This window comes from Gasterosteus aculeatus, chromosome 8 (genome assembly GCF_964276395.1).
Source record: "Gasterosteus aculeatus chromosome 8, fGasAcu3.hap1.1, whole genome shotgun sequence".
In the NCBI taxonomy this organism is placed as follows: Eukaryota; Metazoa; Chordata; class Actinopteri; order Perciformes; family Gasterosteidae; genus Gasterosteus; species Gasterosteus aculeatus.
The window spans coordinates 17,019,288-17,045,731 of record NC_135695.1 but is presented as its reverse complement, the minus strand read 5'-3'; the positions used below and the strand labels follow the sequence as shown (position 1 = coordinate 17,045,731).

Genomic DNA, 26,444 nt, shown 5'->3' with positions numbered 1-26,444 from the left:
TTCCCATAACTGAAAGGCGATGACTATTACATTAGCATTGTTGCAGCGGCTTCTTAGTTGATCGACTGTTAACACGGTGTGACATCTGTCACACGGATATTGTAGTTAAATAAAGAGGCACTACAGCGTCGAAGGAGTGTGGGAAGAAGAGAGAAAAAACACGTCTAGTGTCTAGTCTAAAATGATACTATTGTATTCTCCATAGTTGCTCATTTCTAAAGCTCAGATCGGAAATTATCAATAGATAAAAGAGCAAAATGGAGCTTGAGAGGATTACTCTGGAGGACGGCCGGCTGAGAACCTGTCTGGACAAACACACAGTGTCATTCACTCCCCGGTTCCATGTCTCTGAGTAAACACATCAGTAAACGGTTAAGAGGGTCAGGTGAAAGTCTTTGCCTGCGAGGGGACCTCATTGTCATACTGTCCCAGATTCCCATCTTTGACGTGAAAAGACTCCCACTGCTGTTCCCTCGCTTTGTTGTATGGAGCGGGTCCCTCAGTGGGGTTTGTCCGCGTTCCATTGGACTAAAAGAGGTAGACAGACACAGCGAGTCCTGAACCAATTCAAAGACTGTAGCTGGTACTTTAAAACAGACCCAACGGGCTGTGAGGTGAGGAGGTTAAGTATGTATTCTCCGCTTTGCATAACAAGAATCACACAGTTAAACCGTCTGAACCGTTTCAGCATGTTTTTGTGCTTTATCTTTTTGTCACATCTTACAGATGACTCTGATAATCATTTTGAAGGCACCGATGCGAAAGACAACATTCGATTTTATCTCGTTTTTGTTTTCATAAAATTTGTGAATTAACTGAAACTTTCCTAAAATAATTATCAGGTTTGTTTTTTCTCAGATAACAAGTTTTCGAGAAGATGAAATTTAATCATGATTACAAAAAAAAGAGATGAGTTTTGTTTTAGGATCCGGAGGGAATGAAGTCAAGTGTCCTTGTTTGATAGATTACGGAGTTACTTTTCAAAAAAATCCACAAGCGTTTGCTCTTGTTTGAGAACCAGAGGCTGACATTTATGTTTCTCGGTCCGAGGCCCCCGGATTGCCCCGAGAACCGTACCTCATCTTTGATGTCCTCTTGTTGTTGTGCTGTGAAGATTTCCATTGCTCCCATTAACCTCATCATCAGCTCGTCCACTGTCGAATTACCTGAAGATAAACAATGGGTCATTTCATCTGTGTATTTTTAAATAGATTTCAGACAAATAGAAGCAGGTGATAGTCCAATAGTAATAAAGTTGTAATTACCTTGAATAACATTTAGAACTTCGTTGGATGTGCGTTTGCCCATGACGATCAGCAGCAGGGGGAACTGGTCTGTCTTGTATGTCCGTATGGTCTGTGTCACCACACTGCCAAAGTGCCTCGTGCACATGGTGAGTAGTCTGAAAGACAACAATAATCCACTTCTAATTAATGCCTTTATTCATTACATTTTACTCACAACCTGCGATTTATAGAAAAATACACAACCATAAAGAGAAATACACACAACTCGGGCAATGAAAGACTTTAAAACCAATTCTGCATTTTCTTATTCCATCAGACTAACATGGCATCTCAATTGGAACCGTAGATGAATTAGTATTCCTCGCCAGACACCTGGAATTGATAGGGCCAGAGAGGATTTCTTATTCCATTACAAAGACAGAACTTTTTAAATTAACATTTCACAGAGGGAAAAGGGTAGCAGGCAGCCGGGGCGCCGCCGAGCTCCCAGTAAATGTCATAATATTAATGAATGGCTATAGACTGAATGCAAATATAGATTAGCTTTTTCTCCCGCCTTTTAATAAGATCTACTTTAATAACTGGTTGGTAAAATGGAGATGTAATGGAATGGATGGAGGGACAGCGGGTCAGAAGAGGAGGATAGATGGGAGGTGTGCTGTCTGAGGAGGGAGGGGGGGTAACTCATTAGAATAGGAAGCCAAGGCGCAGGGAGGTATACTTGAAGACATCTTAAACTTGGAAATATAGTACCTGCGGTTGTGGAGCTTATGAAAGCAATAATCACACCAATACCTGCTGAAAATAAGGACGATAGACCGGAAGATCCGCGAAGAGATAATGTGTTGGTTTTTTTTTAGAGATATGACCCTTCAAATGTTGAACTCTGAGTGACCCACGTCAAGTTGGGCACCCTAAATCCTACTGATCATTTTGTCCCGACATTCGTCCGCGTTCAGACCTCGACCCGGGGAGGACCATGACAATAGCCTGGAGAGAAACTCTAACCTGTAATGAAAGGACAGGGAACAATGGAGACTAACTTGAAGGGTAACCCAATCTTAAATCTCCCATCAAACACAAACCAACCTGCTTTGGTTTCTATCTCAAAACTAAGGATGTCAGTCCACCACAATAAAAAAAAAGAAAAAAAAGAAACCTACACACGTATCCACAGGAATATGCTATAACCAGGACATGACGCCAGAAAAGGGCAGAAAGGAGTCAAGCTACTGCAGAAACCAGAGGTGAGCGGTTCAGCGCGGCCTCATCCAGCCATAACATAACGTGGTAAAGAATGCAGCCTTTAAAAAGATCCTTCGGGGGGCCAACCCAAACGTAGAGGAAACACCTGCACGGAGCATTCAACAGGACCGCTCCAATGGATTAATGTGATTGACGGCTTCTAAGCTCTCAACGTGCGCACAGGCAGCTAAAACAGTTAATGTTTCCCTGGACTGTCACGTCGGTTCTCGTCCCGGTGGTGCGCGAGGATGCGAGAGGACAGGTTTGAGCAGCTGATGAGTCAGGCCAGCACAGTAGCACTGCAGGGAAGGGTTTTGCCAGCCACCTGCGCGGGGGAATGTCTGGGAACCGGATGCTCCGATTGCTCAGTGTGTCGTACCGACTTTGTTTCAGAGCAAAACGTTGGACGTGTTTTGATTTGAAAATGACATTTTGTTCTGCCGCTCAAACCCGTTTTTTTGCCAGGAAGGAGGCTGTCAAGAGGAAAAGTCCGCTTGATGGTTTGTGCTCTCGGCGGTTGAGACACATTAACAACCACATGAACACCCGGGTTTTTGAGTCATTGTACACTGTCATAATATTGTGGCACGCCCTTTGTATGTGGTTGAAGGTTGAAATGTGTACAAAAGACAAAGCAAGTCTAAGATGATACTTTGGTTGGTTGGTTTGAGGTGCGCCTTATGAAGATACATGTATTATTTATTTAGCATGGAATAAAATGTGTGATAGATTAGAGGATCCATAATCCACACTGATAAAAAGATCTATTTAACGTCTGTTTACTTATAGTTTCAATATTAGCCACGTGCAATATCAGATTCTTCTCCCATAGGTGACCATTGCGCTGCTACCCAATCAGCAGAACTGCATATATGCATAATTAATTGCCAAACTGGGAAGCCCGGGAGAACAGAGCGAGCGAAGCAACGGGCACATTCCGATATCAGCAGGTTCAACTCGCACTCGCGCACAATCAGGCTACCTTCTTCTAACAGCCTGTGTGATTGACGCCAATCACCAGTCACTTTGGATCAACCAGAGCGTGAGAATACAGAGAAGTGTGTTTGTGTGTGTGTGTGTGTGTGTGTGTGCGTGTGCACGCATGCGTTAGCAGCAAAGCTGTGACTAGCTGTGTGCGATGAAAAGCTCCAGATGTTGCCTGCCTTTTAAAAGTGCAATAAAAAGGCTCAGCTGGGGCAAAAATTAAAGGCGGCCAATGGGAGAGAATGGAGAGCGGAATGGAGGAAGGAGGGAATTTCCTTAAAAGAAATAATGGAGGGGTGAGGTCAGGGCGAGTCTTTCTTAAATGGCTGCTACCAGAGGGCAGGCTTAATTCTGGAGGTTGTGGGGAGCGGGAGAGGGGTGAGGCGGTGGGATAAAGAGGAGGGGAATAAAGAGAGATGCAAGGAAAAGATATAGCAGGTTCACCTTTACCTGCAGGTCGCCACAGATCAACACTTCAACCAACGCAGGGATCTGATTGTCTATCACACGTTGCAGATCACCTTCATTAGCAAATTATGGGGGGGGTTTTGTCGACAAAATTGTCAATCCAGATAAAATTAGTAGCCGTTTGGTAAACAAGTGTGGCACAAAATTGCTGGTTACCGACACACACACACACACACACACCACTGCACCGAGATTTGGACTAAAATGGAGAGATAGAGATGTTTGGACTCCCTTTGAGTCCTTCGTCTCCCACTGACCCTCTATTCAGACAGCTTAGCAAAGACTGCCCAATCAGGGGTCTCACCATGCAAACACAACGCCTTTTGTTAGCACGCAATCTCCCAGCTTCAAAAAACCGAATGAAGTCGAGGGGAGAATGAGAGGACGCCGATGCAGCGTGTGAGCAATGGAGGGAGAGTTGAATGCCGGCAATTAAGCGGAGGTCCACACAAGCGCGAATCGATTTGAAAACGCTGTTTGTGTGTCAAATGAGGTTCCGTCCACGCTGCCGTTTTAGATCGTTTTCTAAAAGCTGGCTGTTCTCCCTGAAATGACAAAACACAGATCTAATGTTCGGTTCTTTAGCAGGCTTAGAATGGTAATAAGTGTATAACTGTAAGTGAGGGACTCGGGCTGAGCTCCAATTAAAACTACATTAACCCCATCAGATAGGAGTAACAGAAACAAGTACACCAGAGCAGTATAGTAACAGCTTCCTTCACACGGTATTCTTGCAGTTTGCAGAGCCCTCGCCATGCAACCAAGCTCCTCTGCCACTGAAATGCATTCAATATGCCTCTTTATTAGATACAACTCATTATGCAAACAGTCCCGTCCCCCAGACAGTAAGTCACACATAAATAAAACATAAGGATTAAAACATGCAGTCCAGGCTTAGAGGTTCAGCCACTGCTTCTTCTTTAACTATAAGGTTGGAGATTGCGATTCCAAACTCGGTGCCAGTATCTGACCCGTCCAGAGCATTAAATCGTTGAAGGGCAATTCAATTCTTTGAACAACCTGCGTGTAACAGTTTTGGTCATAGTTTTGATTGATCTAAACCTCTTTTTCTTACTAGAATCATTATGAGACTCGGACACCAGGGAGCGGAGAAGAATAAATACCAATGGCTTTAAAACAGAATCCATGTGATACTGCAATTTGCAAAAAAATTGACTTCCGAAGTAAAAAAAAAATGACTTCCGAAGTAAATCACGGCGCTTTGTTGGAAAGTACTCATAACAAAAAAAAAAAAAATAGATAGTAATGTGCAAATACATGCCACTACAAGGAACATCCCAGGTCCATTAAGTCTGTTAAAACTGTTAAAATAGGGTTTTCTTGTGGGAGTCCAACTTCTTTAGGAAATAGTTTTTTTTAAAGAATCACTTCATAACAGGTGTTTATTAAAATAAATAATAAAGCATTGAACTAGTGTCTTTATCCATTTCACAACTGAAAAAAATCCTGCAGTGGGATACCTGGCTTTGTTAGCTTCTTTAGTGACATCCCAGGCCCACGTGATGAAGTTCTGGCTCAGGTAGGCGACAATGGAGTCCGCGCACATCATCTGGGAGCAGAAGACGTTGCTGAGGACGCTGTCATCATTGTGGAGGTAGATGGCCAGCAGCTTCCTCTGTGAACACGAAAGAGGAAAATTGAGTTTGTGGTAGTGAGAGAAAACGTCGAGGAGCAAAATGTAAAACATAGCTAAAACGTATTTTTTGATAAATAATACAGCCAGATGTTTGTAGACGGGTTCACATTTTTTTGTTAAGTTGGAGGAATAAAAAATGAAACTTTGAAAGTCTCGCGGATCTGCGGTGTAGCGACAGATCCGTCTGCCACAAGTGGGTGTCTCATCACGGCGGGGACATTTCCACTTCAGATCACCACGAAATGACACGAGGGGGCCAGAGGGAGCAGAGCCAGCATGACTTCTACACACCAACAGCAAGGCCTCGACTGGCAAAACAGCAGATAACACGCAGAAACAAGATGGAGCGCGGTGTAAATAAAACTCTCCACCAAGACTTGGACAAAAAAAAAAAAAAACACCAACAGACAAATCACTCTATTTATTTTACAGCAAATGCCAGCAGCCTGTTCAGGTTAGTAGCGTTGAGGGCCAGACAATATTGACGAAGCTCCAAATCCAAGGATATTGACACCATCATATAAGCCTGGCAGATTTTCCCTACTGACAATCTAATTAAAAAACAAACACACCCACAAACATGAAAGGTTCCAGGGGACAATGTTGGAAATAATGCTCTCTAAATTACATGTCACTTCTCTTGCTATGTACCGACAAATAAGAAATAACTCTGCGCCCGGTTCATTTTTAACCACGGCCGCCGAGGGGGGAGTCAAAAGGTCTGTTTCTCAGAAGCAGCAATCTAGGCTACGTACGCCAAAAAAGAAAAAAAAAAAAATCCACACAGGGCGTAAAACGTGAAGGGAAGTGAAAGGAGAAGTTGTGCTATACTGTGGCCTGTGTAGAATAGGAATGGGAGAGCACTGCTGTGTTTGCTCAACGATTAGTGCTTTAGAATAATCTCCGGGGCTCCTGGAGAGAAGGAGCCGGGGACTCATTCATCGGGCCGATTCAACGGCCTGAAAAGATTAAACACTCACGCTGAGAAGACAAGCAAATTCAGTCTTGAGAGAGGAATGAGTGGGAGGGGAAGGGAGAGTCTTACCGCGTAAAAAAAAAAAAAATGTATATATAAAAATAAAAACCTGATAAACGCTGGAAAAACGCAGACGTCCCGACACACGTGCGCAGACGCACAAACTTTACGGCGTGGCCCCCACAAAGCGAAAGGGCCCACACCCGCACACATGCATGCTCAATTAGAGCAAGTGTAAAGACTAATCAAAGTGGGCATTTTCGCCAACTGAACTCCTTCATCTCAGTTAAACTGTCCGTGCCCCTCTGTTCGCTCTCCGCTTTCAAGTCAGATCCTTTGTGTTGCCTGTCTGAGCAGGGAGGAGCAAAGCCCTCCGTTGGGCTAAATTACTGGGTCCAACCTGAGCGAGATAGTGACCCCATAGCCCTTCCTCACACCTGTTCACCTGAATCTAAGCCGCCCGCTTTGTGTGCGTGTTTGTGTGTGAAAAGGAGACGGAAGAAGTCACACAATAAACAATGTTGGTATTGAGGAAATCGAGCTTCTGACTAAATTACGAATGTTCCAACGACTATGAAGGCAGATTGACTGTCGATATCTCCGCCACATTTAATAGGGAATGTATAATTCTTCGTCCAGATGTACAACGCCAGTATTTTTTATTTAGCGAAACAAAACTTCAATTGATCCATTTTGTTAGTTTCCTGGTGTCCCTCTAAATGAGGCCTCTTGAGGAATATCTGTGGTCAATAAAACTGAATTACTATTGACTGCACCGTTGTGTATCTGTTTATTTAACGCCACAGGAAAAGGCAAGTGGAACCGTCCAGAGCCGACTCTTCTTTGACAGTTCAAATAGTAGCGATTAGTCTGAATTTAGAATTTAGTCTGAAACAGTGATGCTTGAATTTTTACATTTTTCGTTTAATCATCCCTTTTCTTTGATTTAACAATTAATTGAGATTAATAATAAACGGGATGCAGCTTACTTAAAGACATGTATAAATGTAATAGTTATATTTATTTTAACTAAAAAGCTCAAATCATTCATAATATCCAGAAGAAACATGCAATTTTTGCAAATTACTTTTCAAAACCTTTTTAAGTGTGCATACCATTGCAACTTTTAGAATGTTCTAACGTGTGTGTGTGTGTGTGTGTCCCACATTACTTACCCCAAAACAGCAGGACATTGATGACTTTTAACTGTACCGTTTAGACTGCCGGACGTTTATATAATTAGTAATAAAATGCTTTTTCTAAAATGACCAACAATAAAATAAAAGTAATTATAGTTAATGTTGCATTATAAATGTTTTTTTATTCATGGGAAGTCACCCTTTCATTATTAACTGTGACGACTACCTCCAAAGAATCCTAATGAGATATTCTCCACAGCCACAGAGGAACAGTACATTCATCTTTCCAACTCTCCCCAAAAAATGTTGTACATCGCAATCAACAGGTTTTCTCATGCTAATCAAACCGCTCAACAGCACTTATTGCCAAAACAACACAATGCAACCCGACAAATCCCCCTCCTCACTATCATGTGTCATTGTAGCTGTGTGCAGGCTGTGGAGAGCACGAGTTTACGGTAAAGCAAATATTAACACAAGTAAAACCCCTGATAATGTCCCGTCTCATATCGCCCCACATACAATAATGTACATGTCATACAGATTCCAATAGTTTTCTTCCTGGGAACTGTAAAGCTCCAGTTTCCCCTTCTAGACGCTCACACGGTTCAGCGGAAGGCCCGTCTTCTGCGGACGGCGTTTGCGTCACACCGAAAAGACGCCTTCAATCACAGGGACAATACGTAGGAGACCAGCGGGTGAGATGCAGGCGTAGACAGAAAGGTACAGAGGGACGGAGGTCCAGATAGGGATTGTTCTACAGATGGCGCGCTGGAAAAGCAAACACTTCAAAATGAATAGCTCAAATGACTGATCTAATGACCCCAAACACACAGTGGGAAAAACACATTCGGATCAATGACCAACCACACAGGAGGCTCCGCACAGCGCGTCCTTAGGACAGAAACGCCACCGGATCCTCAACCGGAGCGCGACCAGAACGGCCACCATTCATACTTTCCACAAACACTCACGCTTCGATTCCATCGATCGGTGCGCGGCGGTAATCGCTTCAGGTGCAAACAATGAACCGCGCGCTTGGGATTCAACAGTCCTACATCCGACGGATAACCGTTTGTTTATGCGGCCTTATGATTTACAAGGGCTCGTTGCCGGGTTTGATTAAGCGGATGTTGGGTGTTGATAAGTCCACGAAGTCCCCTCTCCAGCGAGGCCATGAATTTTGATGTGTCTTTGTGTGCGGCGGAGGGGAGAGCGCAGCGGAGAGAGGGGTTAGAGTGATTAACCACTGCGTTGATGGGGATTTAGTGCGGATCGCGGTTGGTGATGGGTGGCCCGTCTCTCTGTGCGCTCCGACTAACCGCTGATCCCCGAGAGGGTTCAGCTCAGCTCAGCTCTGCAGCCCAAAGCATTTTCATTAAGGACGGATTGAGTCCATCTCAACAGTCCCCCAACACACACCTTCAGAAACACTTCATCAAATGTAGTGTTTTGCTTAGTGATTAGCCGCTCCCAGGCTTTGAGAGAGTGAGACTGATTCGTCTGTTTATAAACCCATCGAGTAGTCTCCCCCCCCTCTCCCCCCCTCTCCCCCCACTCCGTCAAACCTGCCCCCTTTTCCAATATCCCCTTAATGAAGAAGGCTTTTTCCACGACGCAGGACACAACAACTAGATTCCTTTTTAAATTCAAAAGAGCAGAAGATGGGATGGCCGGGTGGATGGAAGCCGGGGCGGCTCAGGCGCGCACATATGCTACTGTGTAATGAAACCGTCACGAGCAGCATGTTTTGGCCTGTCGTCTAGGACGCTGGTGACAAAACAGGACAAACACAGAACAGATCAAATAGCTTCTGTTTTCATGCTAAATTCTTTGCACATATCCAGCTTCCCTAAAGCCATTCTAACCACAGCACAGTTGGCAGACTAAGTCGAGCTCGCCCAGAATAAAACTAAATACAGGGAAAAAAAATGAACACTATTTCGCCCCTGCGCTGTGTAGAGCACGGTGGTACATCGCAGAGTGTGTGTGTGTGTGTGTGAGCACCAGGAAGACATTGGCCATATTGTGCTGGCTTAGGAGAGGAGATCAGCTGGGAAGCAGGCAAGGAGCCAAGCTCCTCTCCAAGCTTCTCCTCTCCCACACCCTCCATCACCTACCGCTTTCCTGCCAAGTCTCGAGCCGTCACGTTACCATCACTTTACCACCTCGGACTTTGGCTTTTTCGCACCATCGTCTCCGTTTGGTGCCCCGGCTATCAACTATTCCACCCTCCCTTCCTCCCTCCCAGTGAGCCTGGTGGTCTGAACCCCCCAAACATCTTGCTGTGTCCTCACAGTCTAATAAGGCCGTAATCCACACAATCTGTCAGTTGATACAAGCATCCTTAAAGGGACAAAAGCACCCCCCTCCCCCCAAAAAAAATCAAGCAGGGAAAGTGGACAGCTAAAAATAAAGCCTCAACTGTGAGGGTGAAAATTTGATGAAGGGTTTTGACCGAATTATATCACCGGGCTTTAAAGACTTCCTGACACAGGGGCGACACAACTAACAGTAAAGTAATATACACAACAACTCGACACACTAAGAAAGAAAGATCTAGACTTTATTGAAGCCTGGACCGCAGATGAGGCCTCTGCAGAAACTGGTCATACCACTGGACACTGTTTCTTGAATTCCCAGCCGCTCGGTAATGTAGGAAGAGACATTAGAAACGCAGCATCTCCCTTGACAGATGACTGAACGACTCCCCAAATGAATAATACCCTGAACCCTCCGTCTCTGTGTTGTCTTAAGGAAAGAAAACTGCTAAAAAAGCAGGGCTGGTCTACAGCCGGCAGGGATGACATCAGCGCTAAAGAACGAGTCAACATTGGTAACATCAGTGCTTCGTATCTCACAAAGCCAAAATAAGAAAAAAATATATAACAAAAGAAGAAACAATAGGATTTTGTAACTTATTATAGTTTCGTAATGAGTAAAAAAAAAAATTAAAAAAAACTCCCCACGAGGGACCAGACTGTCAATCAGCTTACTCACATCTCTGGCTTTGCCATAGAAGGCCTCTTGAGATGCCGCCTCCAAGGACCCGATGAAGAACATCGGGTGGGTTTCTCCATATCTAAAAGACACGGGGTACACAAACAAGTTGTTTCATGCCATTCTTCTTTGATTTCAGATTTCTCCAAGTCAAAAAGGAGACGCACCGGGCGCTTAGCTCACCTTGAGGAAAATTCGGCAGTAAAGTGCAGTAAGGCATCAGCTTCGTTCTCACTATTCTCTGGCACTGTGAGGGGAAAGAAAACATGTGATGGCCCGGCTTTGAGATGTTTGTCCCCGGCATTTAACACCACACGTGGAGCTGAAATCGGTTTCCCGCGCTCTACTTACTCATCGGTGATTTCCGACAGGTAGAAGAACCCATTCCAAACATCTCAGAGTCGTCCACGCCAAACTCTGACGCATCCTCAAAATCATCCCCCTCACTGTCGCTGACCATATGGACATCTGCGCACTGGAAAAGTTCAACAATACGTTTATTTACAGACTCATTTAAAAAAAAAAATAGTAATAATCACACACGGCACAGTCTATTTTTGTCTTTTTTTTTTACCTCTTCTGTGGGTTCCTGGGAATTGGCTGGTGAGGACCTTCGGCAAACACTGAGGTGATGGCAAGGGTAGCTGATCCCAGACACAGCTAGCGTCATCTGACGACAGGGATGACAATGAAAGAGTGATTAACTTCGCAAGGCCGACCACTTGTGTGAAAAAAAAACAACTTCAAAGTTGTGCCTCACAGTACGATCATTGAAAATATCGTGAGACACTTTGTGATTTTCAAAACACCGGCTTAATCATCTTTGTAATGAGGGGAGATGGATGGATGAGGTTTCTGCACACCTGCAGTAGCGTGATGGTGGTTTTCAGTAAGCGAACACCCAACTAATGAGCTCCCGAATCCAAAAGCAGGGACTGTAAATGTCAGCGTTCAGCAGGGACTCATTACAGCTGCTGTCTCCTGGATAAGATCCCAGGGGACATCAACCACACAGGCGACGCAAAACCCAACATTCTCTCTTCTAAAAAAAATAGATAAATACATTTTTAAAAAAGGTGCCAGGCCAGATTCACAAGCAATTCCCATCATGCAACCAAAAACACAACATCAAAACAAGGGACCACTGAGAGCAGGACTGGTAACAGTCACACCACTACTAATAGAATGGCTGCAGTGAAACATGTCACAATAACGCAACAATATATTCGCCTTCGTACTAATTGTTTCGCGCGGAGCAGAAAGCCCAGATGCAAAGCACTTTTCTGGGAGAGTGATCTTCAACACAACAGGGCAGCGGCGGGGCAGGGCAGGCCCTGGTGTGATAAGAGGCAGGGAAGCTGCTCAGCCCCTGCAGAGGGCCTGTGATCTGCTCCATTGTCGGCCGCTGGGACACACAAAGAGCAGCTGGACACGGTTGAATCGGGAGACGATTACATGCAACGCCAATTGAGTCTGAAAGGGGCTACACAAGACCGCGGGGAGTTTCTCTCTCTGCCTCTCAGAGCGGTTCCTCGTGCTGGCCTCAACTTCTATAGCAGGAGAGAACAGTGTAACCAACAGACCTTGTCGGCAACATGGACTCACCAGCAAGTACTGCCGTGTACCTGGCACCGACAAGAACCAACACATCAGACAAAGTGCTGCACGGTCTGTTATTTTTCCATCTTTGCACACAATTTTAGAAAGTAAGCTGGCCGCAGCCAAGAGCCCATAATATTTGCACAAAAAAAAAAAAAAGACAAAAACATTTGGACAGTTGTGGCAGAGTTACACGCACGACTAGGTGCAACTGGTGTTGTGCAATATGGAGGCAACACTTCTATCACCGTGTCTATTGCCACCGTGAGGGGCCCATGAGGACTTTACAGTAACACTGATGAAGCCCCTTGATCTGTCAGGTGCGTATTTCCCCAATCTTCTGTTTTTCTGTGATATTAAATTACATTAAACGTCACGGAGGGTTTTATGAATAACGCCTCCCCTGGGTTACGGCCATCTTCTTTGTGCCATAAATGTGTTTGGTTCAATTTCTCATTAAATAGAAAAGAGAAACCATTTTCCAATGTATCGCAGCCTTAAAGGAAATAAAAGTTGACGAGGGATACACTGATTACACTATCTGTGCACTGCGTCGTTAATTCCCACCAGCTCAGTAACCAAGGAGAAGAAATGAAAAACACAGCATCTCCCCAGGCAATTGGAGAATGAATAATATCCTGATGAGATTTCCTCCTCCGTGTTGTCTTAAGCAAAGAGAGGGGCTCAAAAAAAGCAGTGGCCGGACCGCCGTACATGATAAAACTGCGCAAACAGGGAATGACATCACAGCTAAAAGGTGGAGAGCCAGCGGCGAAACACACAACACACACGAGAAATATGTCCGTTGTTTCTCAGCCAATTAAAAACCTTTCTTAGCCCAGAAAGAGTCATAAAGGTGTACACACGAACACACACACACGGAGAAGAAGATTGTATTTCTTGTGTATTAACAATTACTAACGAGTGTACTCTTGACAATTGCGAGAGTGTAAATGTGACAGCGAGGGCCGCTGAGTGTCCCCGGAACACCAACGAAGAACACTTAACTGAATTGCTCTTGTAACTTAACTCTTAACTAAATCAGTAGTCCGGTCTCGTTTATTAGATCACTGTCTTATTCATATTTTGCAGGAGAAGTTCACAAAGGGAACAAAAACGCCATTAAAGTAAAAGTAAGTTATCAATACTTTTATAGTTGAACAAAAGAAAGAGGACAACAACGATTTAAAGAGAAGCTTTGGCCATTTGAGACATGATGGGACTCAGGCCTGAGGGGTGAATTAGCACTGAGAGAGCTGGAGGTATTAAGCCGGACAAAGATGTACAGGCCTTAAGGATGTGAAGCAATGGCCCCAAGTGCATTCTGCCCGTTCCCCAAATCGAGTGGCAATCAAACGTGAGAACAGCGGCTGCCGGGACGATCCCCATAAACCCTTTACCGCCACTACTCACAAAGAGAGGCTTTCGTCTGAGGGCCTAATAAGTGTATAAATAAAAGTTGATCACTTCCCCCGTCAAAGGCAGCCGGGAGGGGTTTTTGGGCTGACATGGATGCAAGGAGGGGAGGTGAAAAGGGGAAGGAAAAAAAAAAGAAAAAAATGAGTTGAGTGCCTCTCAAGCCTCTTCCTCGCTTTGACCCCGTGGCTTCTCCTGATGTTGAGGTACACAAGTGCAGCTTGGCGGCTCAGTGGTAAAACGCGGAAACAAGGCTGAAGCGCCGCAGGGCACGAGGGTTGGGGAGGGTGAGGTTAACCCCCCCACCCTCCCCAAATGACCCTCTCCCACATCTCCACACAAAAGGGACCGGCTCCTCTTTTTTGGATTCTTTTAATTAACACTTGCACTGAGGCTCTAAGCATTCAGGGGCCGATACAGGGAAAGAAATTTCTCTCCCTTACCTCCCCTCCCTTTCCCTTCAACCCTTTCCTCTCCTCTTTCTCTCCCCTCATTCTTTCTGTGTTTCATTTTTTTTTTCTTTTCTAAAGTAGGCAGTGTTTGGATTGGGTGTCTGGCTGTGAGTGTGAGATAATTACTACTGACAGCTGCACCGACGGCGACCACAACCACAGTACCACCTTACCCGACTTTCCCTTTGATGGACCAAAGGACATGGGACAGAGGAGGGAGTACTGACAACATGAGAAAAGAAAAAAATGAATACAACAGTGAAGAAATTCAAAAAAGGACCAATTGGTGTCCTTCGGTCAGGCTCCATCGAGCTGGCTGGCCTCTCCTGGTTAGCATCTGGGCTGCGGCGCACAGTGCGTGTAGTGCATGTCCACGCGTAAACAAATGCAAACACAGAGCCAGAGGCTGAGGTAGGCACAAAGAAATGACTGCTGGATCAATGGGACGCTTAACAGACCATCGCTGAACAAACCCGTTCTGTGAAACGTGAGCGCAGAGCAACAACCAGAAGAGATAGAAAATGAGACTGACAGACTAACTTGGTGCTGAATGTCACCTGAAGGCAGCAGATTGCAAGGGGGGCTCTGTCTGAGATTACTGCTGAACCTAGTTGCTACGGAAACCACCAGCCCCCCCCCAATAAATCCCCAGTTTAATAGGCCCCTATCAGGTAGAGGAAGATTCCATTAATGCCAACTGGGAGGGAGGGGCTGGCCTACACGGCCCGGCACCTCCGAGCATTAATACATTAGCAAACACCATGAAACACTGCATAAATGTCAGCAATTACTGGCTGGAAGGGAGGGTGGGTGGTGTTGGTGGTGGAAGAGACGAGGGGATGTAATAAGGATGTCCCACTGGCTGTCAATCACTCCAACAGGTGTGGAGGGAAAGAGTGCCAATCAAAGCAGGTCCAATGAGAGGAGGCCTGTCTGGGAACTCTCGGCGCTGTATTGTTTTGGCGAAGTAGCAGGAGAAGAGAAGACGACGGAGGAAGCAGGGGAAGGGGCTCGATCAACGCATTTCAAGCGGCACAGGAAATCAACGTCCCGTGGGCCTCTTAAATAAACTGTTAAAAAAAAAAGAATGTAACTTGCTGACGGTGGCCGTCATCACATGTCCTGTTGTCAGGTGTGCGTCGGGTGTCACACTAGGTTTTGGAATAATTACATTCTTTTTGTTGGAGTGGAACAATGTGTGAGAACGGTGTTCACGTCAGGAGCCTTTTTCAGCGCTGCATTGCAAAGGTTCGCAAAAGGAGCTGTGGTTTATATACTCATTAAACAGAAATATCAAACCGGTACGAGACTTAGGTCGACACAATGTGCGTGCTGGGATTGGGTGTCGCTCACATTGGTACCGCTTCAGCTACACTTTAAGCCACTTCCTTTAACATTCAACTGGCCTGGTCCAACGGGATACACAATAACATGAATGAATGAGTTGATCTGTTGTCCTGTGCTACTCGAGCATTATCCATCCAGATCCAATTCCATCCCTGCATAGAGATTGGGAGCACAATAAACAAGGAAACACATTGAGTGGACAGTATCAGGGAGGGCGACGTGACAAACGGCCGGTTTCCCTGAGAGGTGGGAATTTCTTACGCTACAACAAAGCCCTGACAAACAATGACAGCTCTCAGATATAGATTTCACAGAACACAAGAACTAACAAGGAGATACTCGAGATAAGTTGACGATTCAGATCAACCATAATAAAGGGAACGTTTATGCTTCCTGGGAATGCTAAAAAAACAAAACTTTAACTTACATCTTCACTTCTGACTGTTCAACAGAACAGGGACAAGGGACAGGGCAACGTCACATTTACTTAATTGTAATTGTAGTTCTGTAACAAAACGTCACTTTGAATCTAAAAGGTATTTCAAGATTTTAGCAAAAAATATTGAAACCTAACATCAGCAAATAGTATTTTACTAGGTAAATGGTATTAAGCATTGATGCAGTATTTAACTAACTTTTTAACAAAAGATTGCTTTTTTTGTGTGACCTTTTCCAAATTGTGATGCTACGGACGCAGTTCGGTTTTGAGTATTAGTTATTGAGGTTTGACACTCAGCCAAGGCCGCAAAGTGTGTCCTAAAACAGGCATATTTGCAAACACATAAATGCAAATATGCACACACATTAAAAAAGGTAAATGCAAGCAGGAACACAGTTGTATCACAGACGAGTTGAGCACTAATCCATCCTGCTGAAAGTGCTAAACGTAAGCGGGGGCCTCTGGCTGCCGTATTTATTGGCCTGAACCCCGGGAGAGGAGGCTGGGCTAATGAGCTAGACACTAACACTGGATTCCCACCCGCCCAGCCGAGCCCTGGGCTTTCTCCGTTAATACCTTCCGAGGTTTCAATAAGAAGGCTGTGGCTCGAGCAGAGGCCATTATTACACTTCTGTCTCTGTGCTTTTTAATATCTCCTCGTCCGAGAAACAGACGCTGCCAACTGGGCCTGTGAGGCCACAATGAGCCGCAATCTATTCATGGTCCCTGGCAATCATATCCACACTACCGGGGAGGTTGAGCGGAGGTTCACTGATAACAAGATCACAGATCTCAAAAATACCAAAAGGTAATAAATAGACTGATTTTACTTCATCCTTACTTTTTAATATATTGCGATTGGTAGGGTTTACTCAATCGTGTAATGATTAGGTCAGATATTTTTGGAGACTAAATTAAGCTGATGAATTAAAAATTAAAACATTGGAAAGAGATATCATTAATAAATTCAAGGGATCCCTGACATTTAACGTAAGGGAATTCAGTAATTAATTTTTATTATTCAATTGATAAATCAAACTAAAACCAATTCCTTACAGTGGCAAATTATTTTAGTGGTGTAATAATCTCCATTAATCTCCATCCTAAAAAACATGAAGACCATCAATTGTTTCCTCACTTTTTTCACAAATTCCTACTTAAATAAGTGAGCTCTTTAGCTTCATAAGAAACTAATGAAGCTAAAGCCAATGTTACGGTACAAAAAGGAAAAAAAGGTAAATTAGTGCAACGTTTCTTTTCTGCCCACCAGAAGAGATCTGCATCACAGCAGTGTGGTAGGTTCCTTTTTATTGTTACCGGCCTTTAAATTGTCTGCTCTGAAATAAAGCTTTTACTGTAGTGAAAGGACGCAAAACCTTTTGTGCTTTGCCCCTTTTAGGCGCACTCACCGTGTACAGTATTCGCTTTCACTCTTCTCAAATCTTTAATGCTTTCGTAACTAACAGGTGCAGTTATTGTTCATTCAGTTCGAGGAAATGAAACATGGATAATGGGTAACATACACAATAGACTGTATCCACCAAAACCGATATCCACAAAAGTGCACTACCAGAAATAAAATAAAATAAAAAACATCATCTGTAGTCACGTTGCTACAGTGAAGCCAGCGCTGGCATACGCATATGATAAAAAAAATCCCGCCGATAATAGTATAGATCTAAAGGGAAAACGTTAGCTAGGGGCTAACACAAGAATGTGTGCACAACAGCTCCTCAAAGTAGCATGATAAACCATCCCATACAATTAGCATGGGAACACATAGGCGGTCAAAGAAGGGGTGAGACAAAAGGGGTCAGAGGTTCTTCAAGGTTCTGTATGAGGGTTGCTTCTGATCAGCTTGACTGTGTGCAGGGTGAATGGCTGGGAAGAGCGACCCTGGGACAGGAGAGGTCAGCGGGACTCAATGATGTGAGCTTTAATGTCCACATATAGAGGACACAGGACGGGAACCTGTCTTTGACATCTTAATTAGCTTCAACATCTCACTCTCATGCTTCTGACAGATGGTTTTGGGAGTGTGGAACAGTTTCCACTCTTGCCATCAAAATAATGTAAATCATCGGTGAACCATGGGCTTTAACGTCTTTAAGAAAGACTCCTCGGATCGAAGGATCGGCAAGGGCAACATAAAGGTTGACGTGAACGAACTGTTAAAGTAAAATTGTTACATTCTGAGTGGGTTTTTTTGTGTGCCAACGGTTCTTACAGAGTCATCAGACGCTGACGCGGGCCACCCATCCCACTGCTGATGTCGGACCGGGATGTTGGTGAGGTCAGAAATGTTCCTCTTCACCTGCAGACAAAAGGGTACATATGATTTTAAAAAACGGAAAAGGTCAAATAATAAAACATCAAAGACACCATGACTTCTCATTGTTAAGTAATATCACAAGTGAAGGTGGAAACCTTTTCCACTCTGATTAAACAGTAAATATATATGATAGACATTAAAGTATCCTCCGTTCAGCAGCAAGAGCAAAAAGAAGAATGGAGGTAGAGAATGAAGAAAGAGATGAGTCAAAAAGAGAGGGAAGGAGAAAGAAATACAAAAAAAACAGCCAGTGTTATCAACATTCCTCAGATGCCACAGCTAATGCCCAGCAACAACAGCCCCACGCTCTGAAATGAACAGTATTTCTCTTTTCCCATTCATGCGCAGACGCTGTATCTGCATCACTTAATGACATTCCGTGCTTTTAAACAGTTAGCGGCCAGCCGCGCCTGCCCCGCCTAGCGCCGCGTTACACCGTCCACTGGGTTGTTGGTTTAAAGCCCCAACGCCAGCCTGATGTGCGCCAGCCGTAGGTGATCAAAGCCCCGTCGGCGTCTGAGCGCTGGCGGCCGGGGATTCTAGTGCATTTGTTCTGCAGAATTCTGCCCTTCAGGCTGGACATTGATGCTGAGAAAACTGCCAATTGTGGAGCAAAGATCCCCCCCACCCCCCCACCCTCACCCCACCGGTCCAATCCTGTCTTTGTACAAAGCACTGACAAGAGACGGATCCTTGGCCATATGCAAGGCTGCTGGTCACAGGAGTGGAAACTTAAATACGCTACAAACACAAAGTCAATGGCTGCAAAAAACAGAGCAAAGAAGACAGCAGGGGCTTACTTTCACCTTAGCACTCCAATAGTCCTACTGTATCTGTGTATGGGTCTAAAAGCACTAACTCACTACCAGCTGCTTGCAGAAAGGACTATATTTAGATCTGATTTCATCCCCTTATGGACGCAACAGTAAATGTTCTATTGAAGGTATCAATATCCTGAAGAAATGAGATTTTTGTGTGCTGGACCTGGACGCGGCAAAGCAATTTGGAGTACAAACAAGCTGAGAAACAAATAAAAGAACAATAATAATTGAGTGGCACAGTCCATCCTTTGTCTTTCTAGCGTAAATCCCAGACCACACTGCTCGGGGCCGATCCTTATGAAGAGAAGCCATGGCCGGGATAGCAGACCGGGGTCAGAGCGGGTGGCCAGTGTTATTACAGAGTGTAATATCTATGTTTGACCAGCCGGACTACAGGGATTTGACTGACCGGCTGGCCGGGCGATGAATAGAGGGGAAAAGGGAGGAAAGGAGAGGCATAAACACTAGTAATGAAGAGGCTGCTGTCAGAGGTTAAAGCAGCATCAGAGAAACAACAAACTAACACCCACCACAGAGGGAATGAAGGTGAGAGGTGGAGGAGGAGGAAGGGGTGTGTGTGTGTGGGGGGGGCAGACAGTGAAGAGCACCTGGCTGAGGACAACTTGATCACAGGCAGACAGCACAGCTACGCTCGCGGTGCAGCTTTGAAAAGTATGATGCTGTTGTGAGAATCTGATGCAACCATATTTAAAAGGCGGGGGGGGGGTGGAACTCGATGCATTGCTCTGGCTTCTCCAGGTAGCCAAAGTTTTTTGAGCGGCCCTCAGTTACAAAGCCTTGCCCGGGCGGCAGCAGCCGGGGACACGAGGAGCAATACTGTCTGATGCTGCCCCCTGTCTGCCACAACCGGACATCTCACTGACAAGTTAAGAATGCAACAAATCAAAACAACTACATTTCATCCGCCTTCGAGAAACTCATTCTACACAGCAAAATTTGACTGTCGATTCCCACGTGTTTGACCGGAAACAAAAGACGTTGGAATGCCTCCATTTGACACCCTGGGCTGTCTGTGTTGAGCAGAACGCGGCACCAACGACAATCGGGCTCCATCAACCTACAGAACCTTGGACATACAGTAGCTAAAATTGGAAAAGGAACTGTCAGTAACGGAGCGGAGCAGGATGTAAATACAAAGTGTCACTGACGAATACGGGGCTGCTGGTTCGCGTGATGCTGCTCGTGTTAAGATGAGGCAGGAGAGCATGAGCGAGTTCTACACGACATTAGGACTGTCTGCAACGCCAAGCTGCCGGGCAATATGCCTCAAGGCAAAATTAATGATCCAATCATTGTAAATGCCAATTGCTTGTAATCCCCGGCTGGAAGCGAATCAAAGAGAAGCAAAGGTTTCCGTTAAACAGTCACAAGCTCTCTCTCTCGCTCCCTTTCTTCCGTCTCCCTTAGGCACCAGATGCCTTTCTTTTATCCCCTTTTTTTGATGCAACCTTCCCTTTCTTAGCTCTGTAGCCCTGTCTGCATTTCGGTGCCTATATATCTCCCAGCTGCAGAGCAAAGATGGGGCCCAGGCCCGGCCCCGTGGGGCAGCATTGGAGGGGAAATCCCTAGGACAACTGGTCTGGTCACGGACGCCCCGAAACCGGCAGCCATCCCTATTCTACCCTCTACTTCCCTGGCAAACATTTGCTCTCCAGCTTAGCTCAGAAGCTAGCCAGCAACTTACCCCCACACTCTTGTGTGGTAATGCCAATCAGCCCTGCGCACTAGAGATGGGAACAAAAATAAGAAGGTAGAGAAGGGCCGTGGGGGGGGGGGAGATGGGGGAAAAAGAAGGCAGAGAAAAGGAGGGGCAAGGGCAGTTCCCTGAGAGCCACAAGGCAAAGCAGCAGCCTTTGGCAAAGACAAACAAGAAGATAGGAGTCTATCCCTATTGATATGCACAAGCAGGGACCATCGGCTAGTCTTCAGCTAAGACAAAGGGAAGAATGGGGAGAAGAAGGTGCTCTGTGGTGGAGTCCATATGTGTCTGTGAGTGGACACAGTATGAGTGGAAAGGGGAGTCAGGCGGACTGAAAATGGTGTTACATCTTTGTTGCATTACTCTTATGATGACAGAAATACACTCACCCCCTCTAGTTTGTGTCACACAAAAAAAATGAAAGAATCGCAAACTAACTGCTTGTTTTTTTTATGACGAGCGTCACAAGTTTCTCTATAACATCTTTTCTGAGGTCATCCACAACTACTGTGTACCTGCAGCTCTCCACGCTGGCTACTGAACCCCTTTAAATGGGCCCCTGCATAGTGTGCATACATGGTTTAATTACATATTACTTCTCAGCACATTGGCATTACAATCCTACGACAAGGACAGACGCCCGCGCTCTAAAGTAAACACATAAAGAGCGCGGTGAACGTGGGGCAAACAGAGTCCAGATCCATGCAGGTTAAAGTTGTGGGCCTCATTTTCACTGCAGGGGGGCCTTGAGATGCCTAAAGACAAGCATGCGTAAGGAAAAGACCACGACATGGAGGCCTGTTTAAGCCCACATTGTCCCCTCTCCATCCCCTACGGCCTCTTACAGCACCCCCACCGAGCCAACAGTCCTTTGCCTCCTTTCTGTGTCCGTGGCTCCCCCCCCCCCTCCCACACGGCGGGGACCCCTCCCCAGTGTTTGTAATCCCAGCAGAAACACTTAAGTTTCACAGTGGGTGCTCATCAAAACCATCTGCCTTGAGAAGAGGGTGGGGGAGAGATGAGGGAGGGAGGAGAAAGGGGAGAGAGCGACGGAGGAGAGGGAGGAAAGCAGGGAGGCGAGCGGCCTCATCCAGTTCATATGTTGGTCGTACTAATCTGTTCAATTAGCACCATTACAAGGCCGGCAAGTAGCTCGGATTGTTATTAGTGTAATCTTCACCCGCGCCGAGGAGCCGGGTCCGAGGTTCATTGGTTGCGGTGAGCGGGAAAAGAATATAAACTTGGGAGAGACGCCTTTCATTGCAGCTTGAAAGTAAACACTTAGCTGGATTTAAAATGCGGAAAGCATTAAGAGGAAAAAACTAAATTTAAAAAAAATGATGTGAATGCGAGCAGCTCTCGGCCGACATTGCCGACCCCGATCCTGCAAATAATGATTGCTTAACATTAAATCAATAGAAGGATTTCTCTATTTTACTTGATCAGTCTTTGGGGAGCTTATTTCCACTCACCTGTGGCAACGAGCTACCCGCTGTGAATAACAAATGCCTGCTCAGGTCTTCCTCAGAGGGCAAGTACAGGGCAGTAATATACGGTGTGTGTGTGTGTATCTGCAGGGGAGTGCTGATCTGAACTCACAAGGGGCCAAAGATTGACACTGACACACACACACACACACACACACACACACACACACACACACACGCCTATATAGGAAAGCGTGCATGCACACACACATATATATATTTTCATGCAGTTCAAACCCACTTGCAGCTGTAATAGTAATAACCGATGGACACTGGGACGCACTGCCCTCATTCTGGGTCCAGTATGAGTTACTATAAATATTTCATCGCCTGCCGGATCTACTGTTTAGTTTCAGGAGAGGAAAACGGACGGTACTCTGTCTCTCTCTGTTGCTCCTGCATGTCTAGATCAAACAATCTTCGCTATTTAAACCTCTTCCTAGACTGCTGAGGGACAGAGAGACCGATGCAGGGGGGTGGGAGGGGAGGTTGTACCAGACTGCAGCTGTGAGAGTAATTATGCGCTCTGAAATGTGATCATTTGTGATGAATAATGAATCGATGGCTGAGATAGACTAGCAATGTTTGGCAAATGGAATGAAAGCAGTGTTAAGGGAAACTAGACTCAGGTACGATAATAGTATTTATGCGTGAGAGTCTGTGGGTGAGTTCCTGAGAGCGTTTCCGTGCCTCTGTGTCTCCGTGGATACTAGCATGCATAGAGTGTCATACCTCCTGTATGGTTCTGGAGCCGGGGAAGTTGAGACTGTAGTCCCTCTGGGCCTCGCGGTGGCTGATGACCAACAGGAAGTTCTGATTTAACGAATCTTGGAGATCACTAAACGAGGAGAGGAACAAAATTAAAATGGTAAGAAATAGGATTGTACAGTATGACATCAAAAAAAGGAAAAGAAATTATGCAGAAGAGGAATATGGACTACGGGAGAAGTTATGGAAAAACATCATCACTAAGAGCCACTCAGTCAAGTATGGGGCGAGCTGAAACTTGTCAACTAGTGGTAAGCGGCTGGCCCACAGGGAGGTGGTGTCTCCTCTGGGGGGAAGAGTCGCCCACTTCACTGGTTGTGTCTTAACAAGCCTGGCCGGTGCTTCGCTCAGCACAGCAGGCAGCAACAGCCACGACCACCTGCACTGTAACAGCATGGAGTCCATCAATCTGCCTTATTGCCATTCAACCTGGAGGCCATTATGAGAGAAGCCCAGGAGGCCCTTCAGCACCTTCCTCACTACAGACCAAAAGATGCCCTCCAGGCAAGATTTGACTGCAACCAACAGCGGCCCAGACACTCGTTGACCAACTCCCGACAGCTCAGCCCTCCTCGCTGCGCCAGTTTTCTGGCTTCCACCTTTTGTCACAGAGTGGAGACAATTAGGAACGTAAGGGACAATCAACTACTTTCATTCTCAGGCCAGAGGGGAAAATGATGACGCGAAGAGGCGTCATTGTGCATTAAGACAAACCTCTTTAGCAGACGCCGTCGGATGTACTGCTGTACTGCATTTATTATTGTTACATCAATTAAAAGTCATGTCAGTTCCTTTCAATTACCGGCTACTACCTCAAGATGTTTCTATGGTTACCTATTCACCAATGTGTATAATCCAAGCTACTATGAATGCATCACTTTTATTCTAGAGCATAGTATTACGATAGGGAGGTAAAATAATAATTGACGGAGTATTAACAAAAATACAGTAAGTTGTATCTCACAAGGGCTAAATGAATAATCTGACACCTTAAAGAGTGATCCACAAATATTGGATCCAATTGTAACCATGTGCTAAAAAATATAAATCATTTGAAAAAAAATCTCATCTGTCCTTGACAGACGACATTCAGCGGTCGGCAAAAGAAAACAAAAGCAGATGAAAGCTGTTGACAGGTAACCGCTGATCTGAGGCGTTCACCCGACATCGTGTGCTGATTCAATTGTGAGCAGAGGCCTGGCAGTGAAGACGCGATCTGTTCAAGAGGCCCCCGGGGGTCACACTTTCTGGACTGGCCCCACCCCTCCCTCAGCAGCTCACAGCTGGGACAGAGACGCCGCGAAGGATCCTAATGCAGACACTTTGTGTGCTTCACGTAGAGATGGGGAGGAGAGGGGAAGGGTGGGGGGGGGAATCAACTTTTGGAAGCTTCATTTACAATAAGCTGCGAGGTTAAGTAGCGTTTTGAGCAAACGCTGGGTCTGTGCGGCTGAATATCAATGGGAGGCTTAAGGGCCGAAGCAGGCACTTAATCAGGGCTCAGAACCCAAGGAGAGGAGGAAGAGTTGAGGGAAAGAGAGGGAGGGGGGGGGGGGAATTAATATGTAGCGCACACATTAATTATGCAATCACACCCTTAATCTTCACAGATCTGGACGAGCTTATGTTAACAGAAGCTCAAATTTACTGTAATGACAGCATATTTACATTGACTAAAACTACGAAATCAATATGTAAATGTAATGTTTGTTGTAGCTAACTGGGGAAGATTGGAAATGTGTGGAGCGGGAAAGATGGATGCATATGTAATGGGGCTGAGCAGAAGGGCGAGGGACATGTGTGTGCATGCGTGTGTCAGAGAGAGGGAAATGGAAGGGGTAGGGACACATAAATAAGGATCTAGCTAATATCACGATTATGTTTGGACACAGTCCCGAGCTGCTGCTGGCAGGCAGCGAGACTCCTAAGTAGACAGAGATGGAGGGTAAACTGAGCGGAAGTGTTACTCTGTCCTTCCAAGCAAAGAAGGAGCATCTTCGCAGTCGTGGCGCACCGATGGGGCCATTTGGCGAGTGTGTGTGGCTGGAGTTTTGTTCGAGATTTACTTTGAAAATAGTACAAATATAATTACTCAAAATACCAAATGCGTGGAGGGGAGGGGGGGGTGTGTGTGCCATCTGTCCGAAGAGGCTCGCAGGTCAATATAAATAAAAATGCCCTGTTTCAAGTCCAATATGCGTTTTGTCTCCCCTGCCTTCACCACAGATGTTTTCGGCCTTCCCAGCAGCACAGGGTTGAGATGTGGATGTCTCTGTGTTTGCTTCTGCCTTCAGAGGTCTCTCCCTCACTCAGCGGGCACACACACACACACACACACACACACACACACACTTGTGACGTCCAGGTCGGCCTGCAACATCTCTGGAGGTACTTGACATGGCAGAAGGGCGGCTGGAGGAAAATGTCATTTAACTTTATGGACAGAGAAAATGGAGCGTTTTGCAGGGGGAGAGGAGCGGGCTAAACAGATTGGTTTCATTCTGAGGTAAGCCCATCGCCTAAGCTGCGAGTCCCCACGGCACAGAGCAGACTCTAGACCTTATTAAACGAGCACTGCCAGACACACAGGAACACACACAAATTGTCTCATGTGCTTGCAAAACACAAATACCCCTACACACACACACACACACACACACACACACACACACACACACACACACACACACACACACACACACACACACACACACACACACACACACACACACACACACACACACACACACACACACACACACACACATCTTGCATGTGTTTCATCTGATTGGAGACACACCAAGACGTAAAAACACACTGACCAGGTGAGTGGTTTCATCTAACCGCGCAGAGGTTGTCATGAAGCACACACACGGTCGCCTTACCTCCGCCATATTTTGCATCCACAACAAAGCAGGAGAATGCGTTCCGCTCGGCTTCGGTCTGCCATCTTGTCGCAACGTTAACCAGCATGCTAACTGAGAAGATACTTCCCACTGGGCCGGCCTAGCTAACTAGCTAGCCGTCTTACCGAAAGCATCTGTGAATCTGACACGCACAGATAAAGATGGGGGGTCTGTAGCGGCGGGGGGGGGGGCTCCATAAAACACACAAAACCTAATGAATCATTTTTGCGATTTCAAAAATTCTTTTAAGAGTTCAAATTAAAATAACCTTTCCTTGGCAAACGCGCTTCCCCGAGAGCAGAGCGGAGGATAAACGAGGAAGGAAACGGGCTCCGTTGAAATATTCATTAGGCCTTCATCATTTATGCAAGAGATTAGGTCTTCCTCAGCACCCTCCTGTATTCACAGGCACTCATCAACACGGCCACAGAGAAAAGGCTT

The 26,444-nt window shown here is 45.7% G+C and overlaps 1 protein-coding gene across 2 annotated transcripts in view; it reads right to left on the bottom strand.

The window, feature by feature from the left end:
• The window catches only part of faf1 (Fas (TNFRSF6) associated factor 1), a 49,516-nt gene that overhangs the window by 13,255 nt on the left and 9,817 nt on the right, over window positions 1-26,444 (bottom strand). For both annotated transcript variants that reach the window (XM_040184657.2, XM_078108455.1), the window contains exons 7-15: window positions 23,062-23,167; window positions 18,197-18,283; window positions 11,291-11,386; window positions 11,068-11,191; window positions 10,900-10,963; window positions 10,717-10,798; window positions 5,426-5,580; window positions 1,266-1,402; window positions 1,078-1,166 (exon numbers count right to left, since the gene is read on the bottom strand). In XM_040184657.2, coding sequence (XP_040040591.1) covers window positions 1,078-1,166; window positions 1,266-1,402; window positions 5,426-5,580; window positions 10,717-10,798; window positions 10,900-10,963; window positions 11,068-11,191; window positions 11,291-11,386; window positions 18,197-18,283; window positions 23,062-23,167 — 940 coding nt within the window. The remainder of the gene's footprint in view (window positions 1-1,077; window positions 1,167-1,265; window positions 1,403-5,425; window positions 5,581-10,716; window positions 10,799-10,899; window positions 10,964-11,067; window positions 11,192-11,290; window positions 11,387-18,196; window positions 18,284-23,061; window positions 23,168-26,444) is intronic.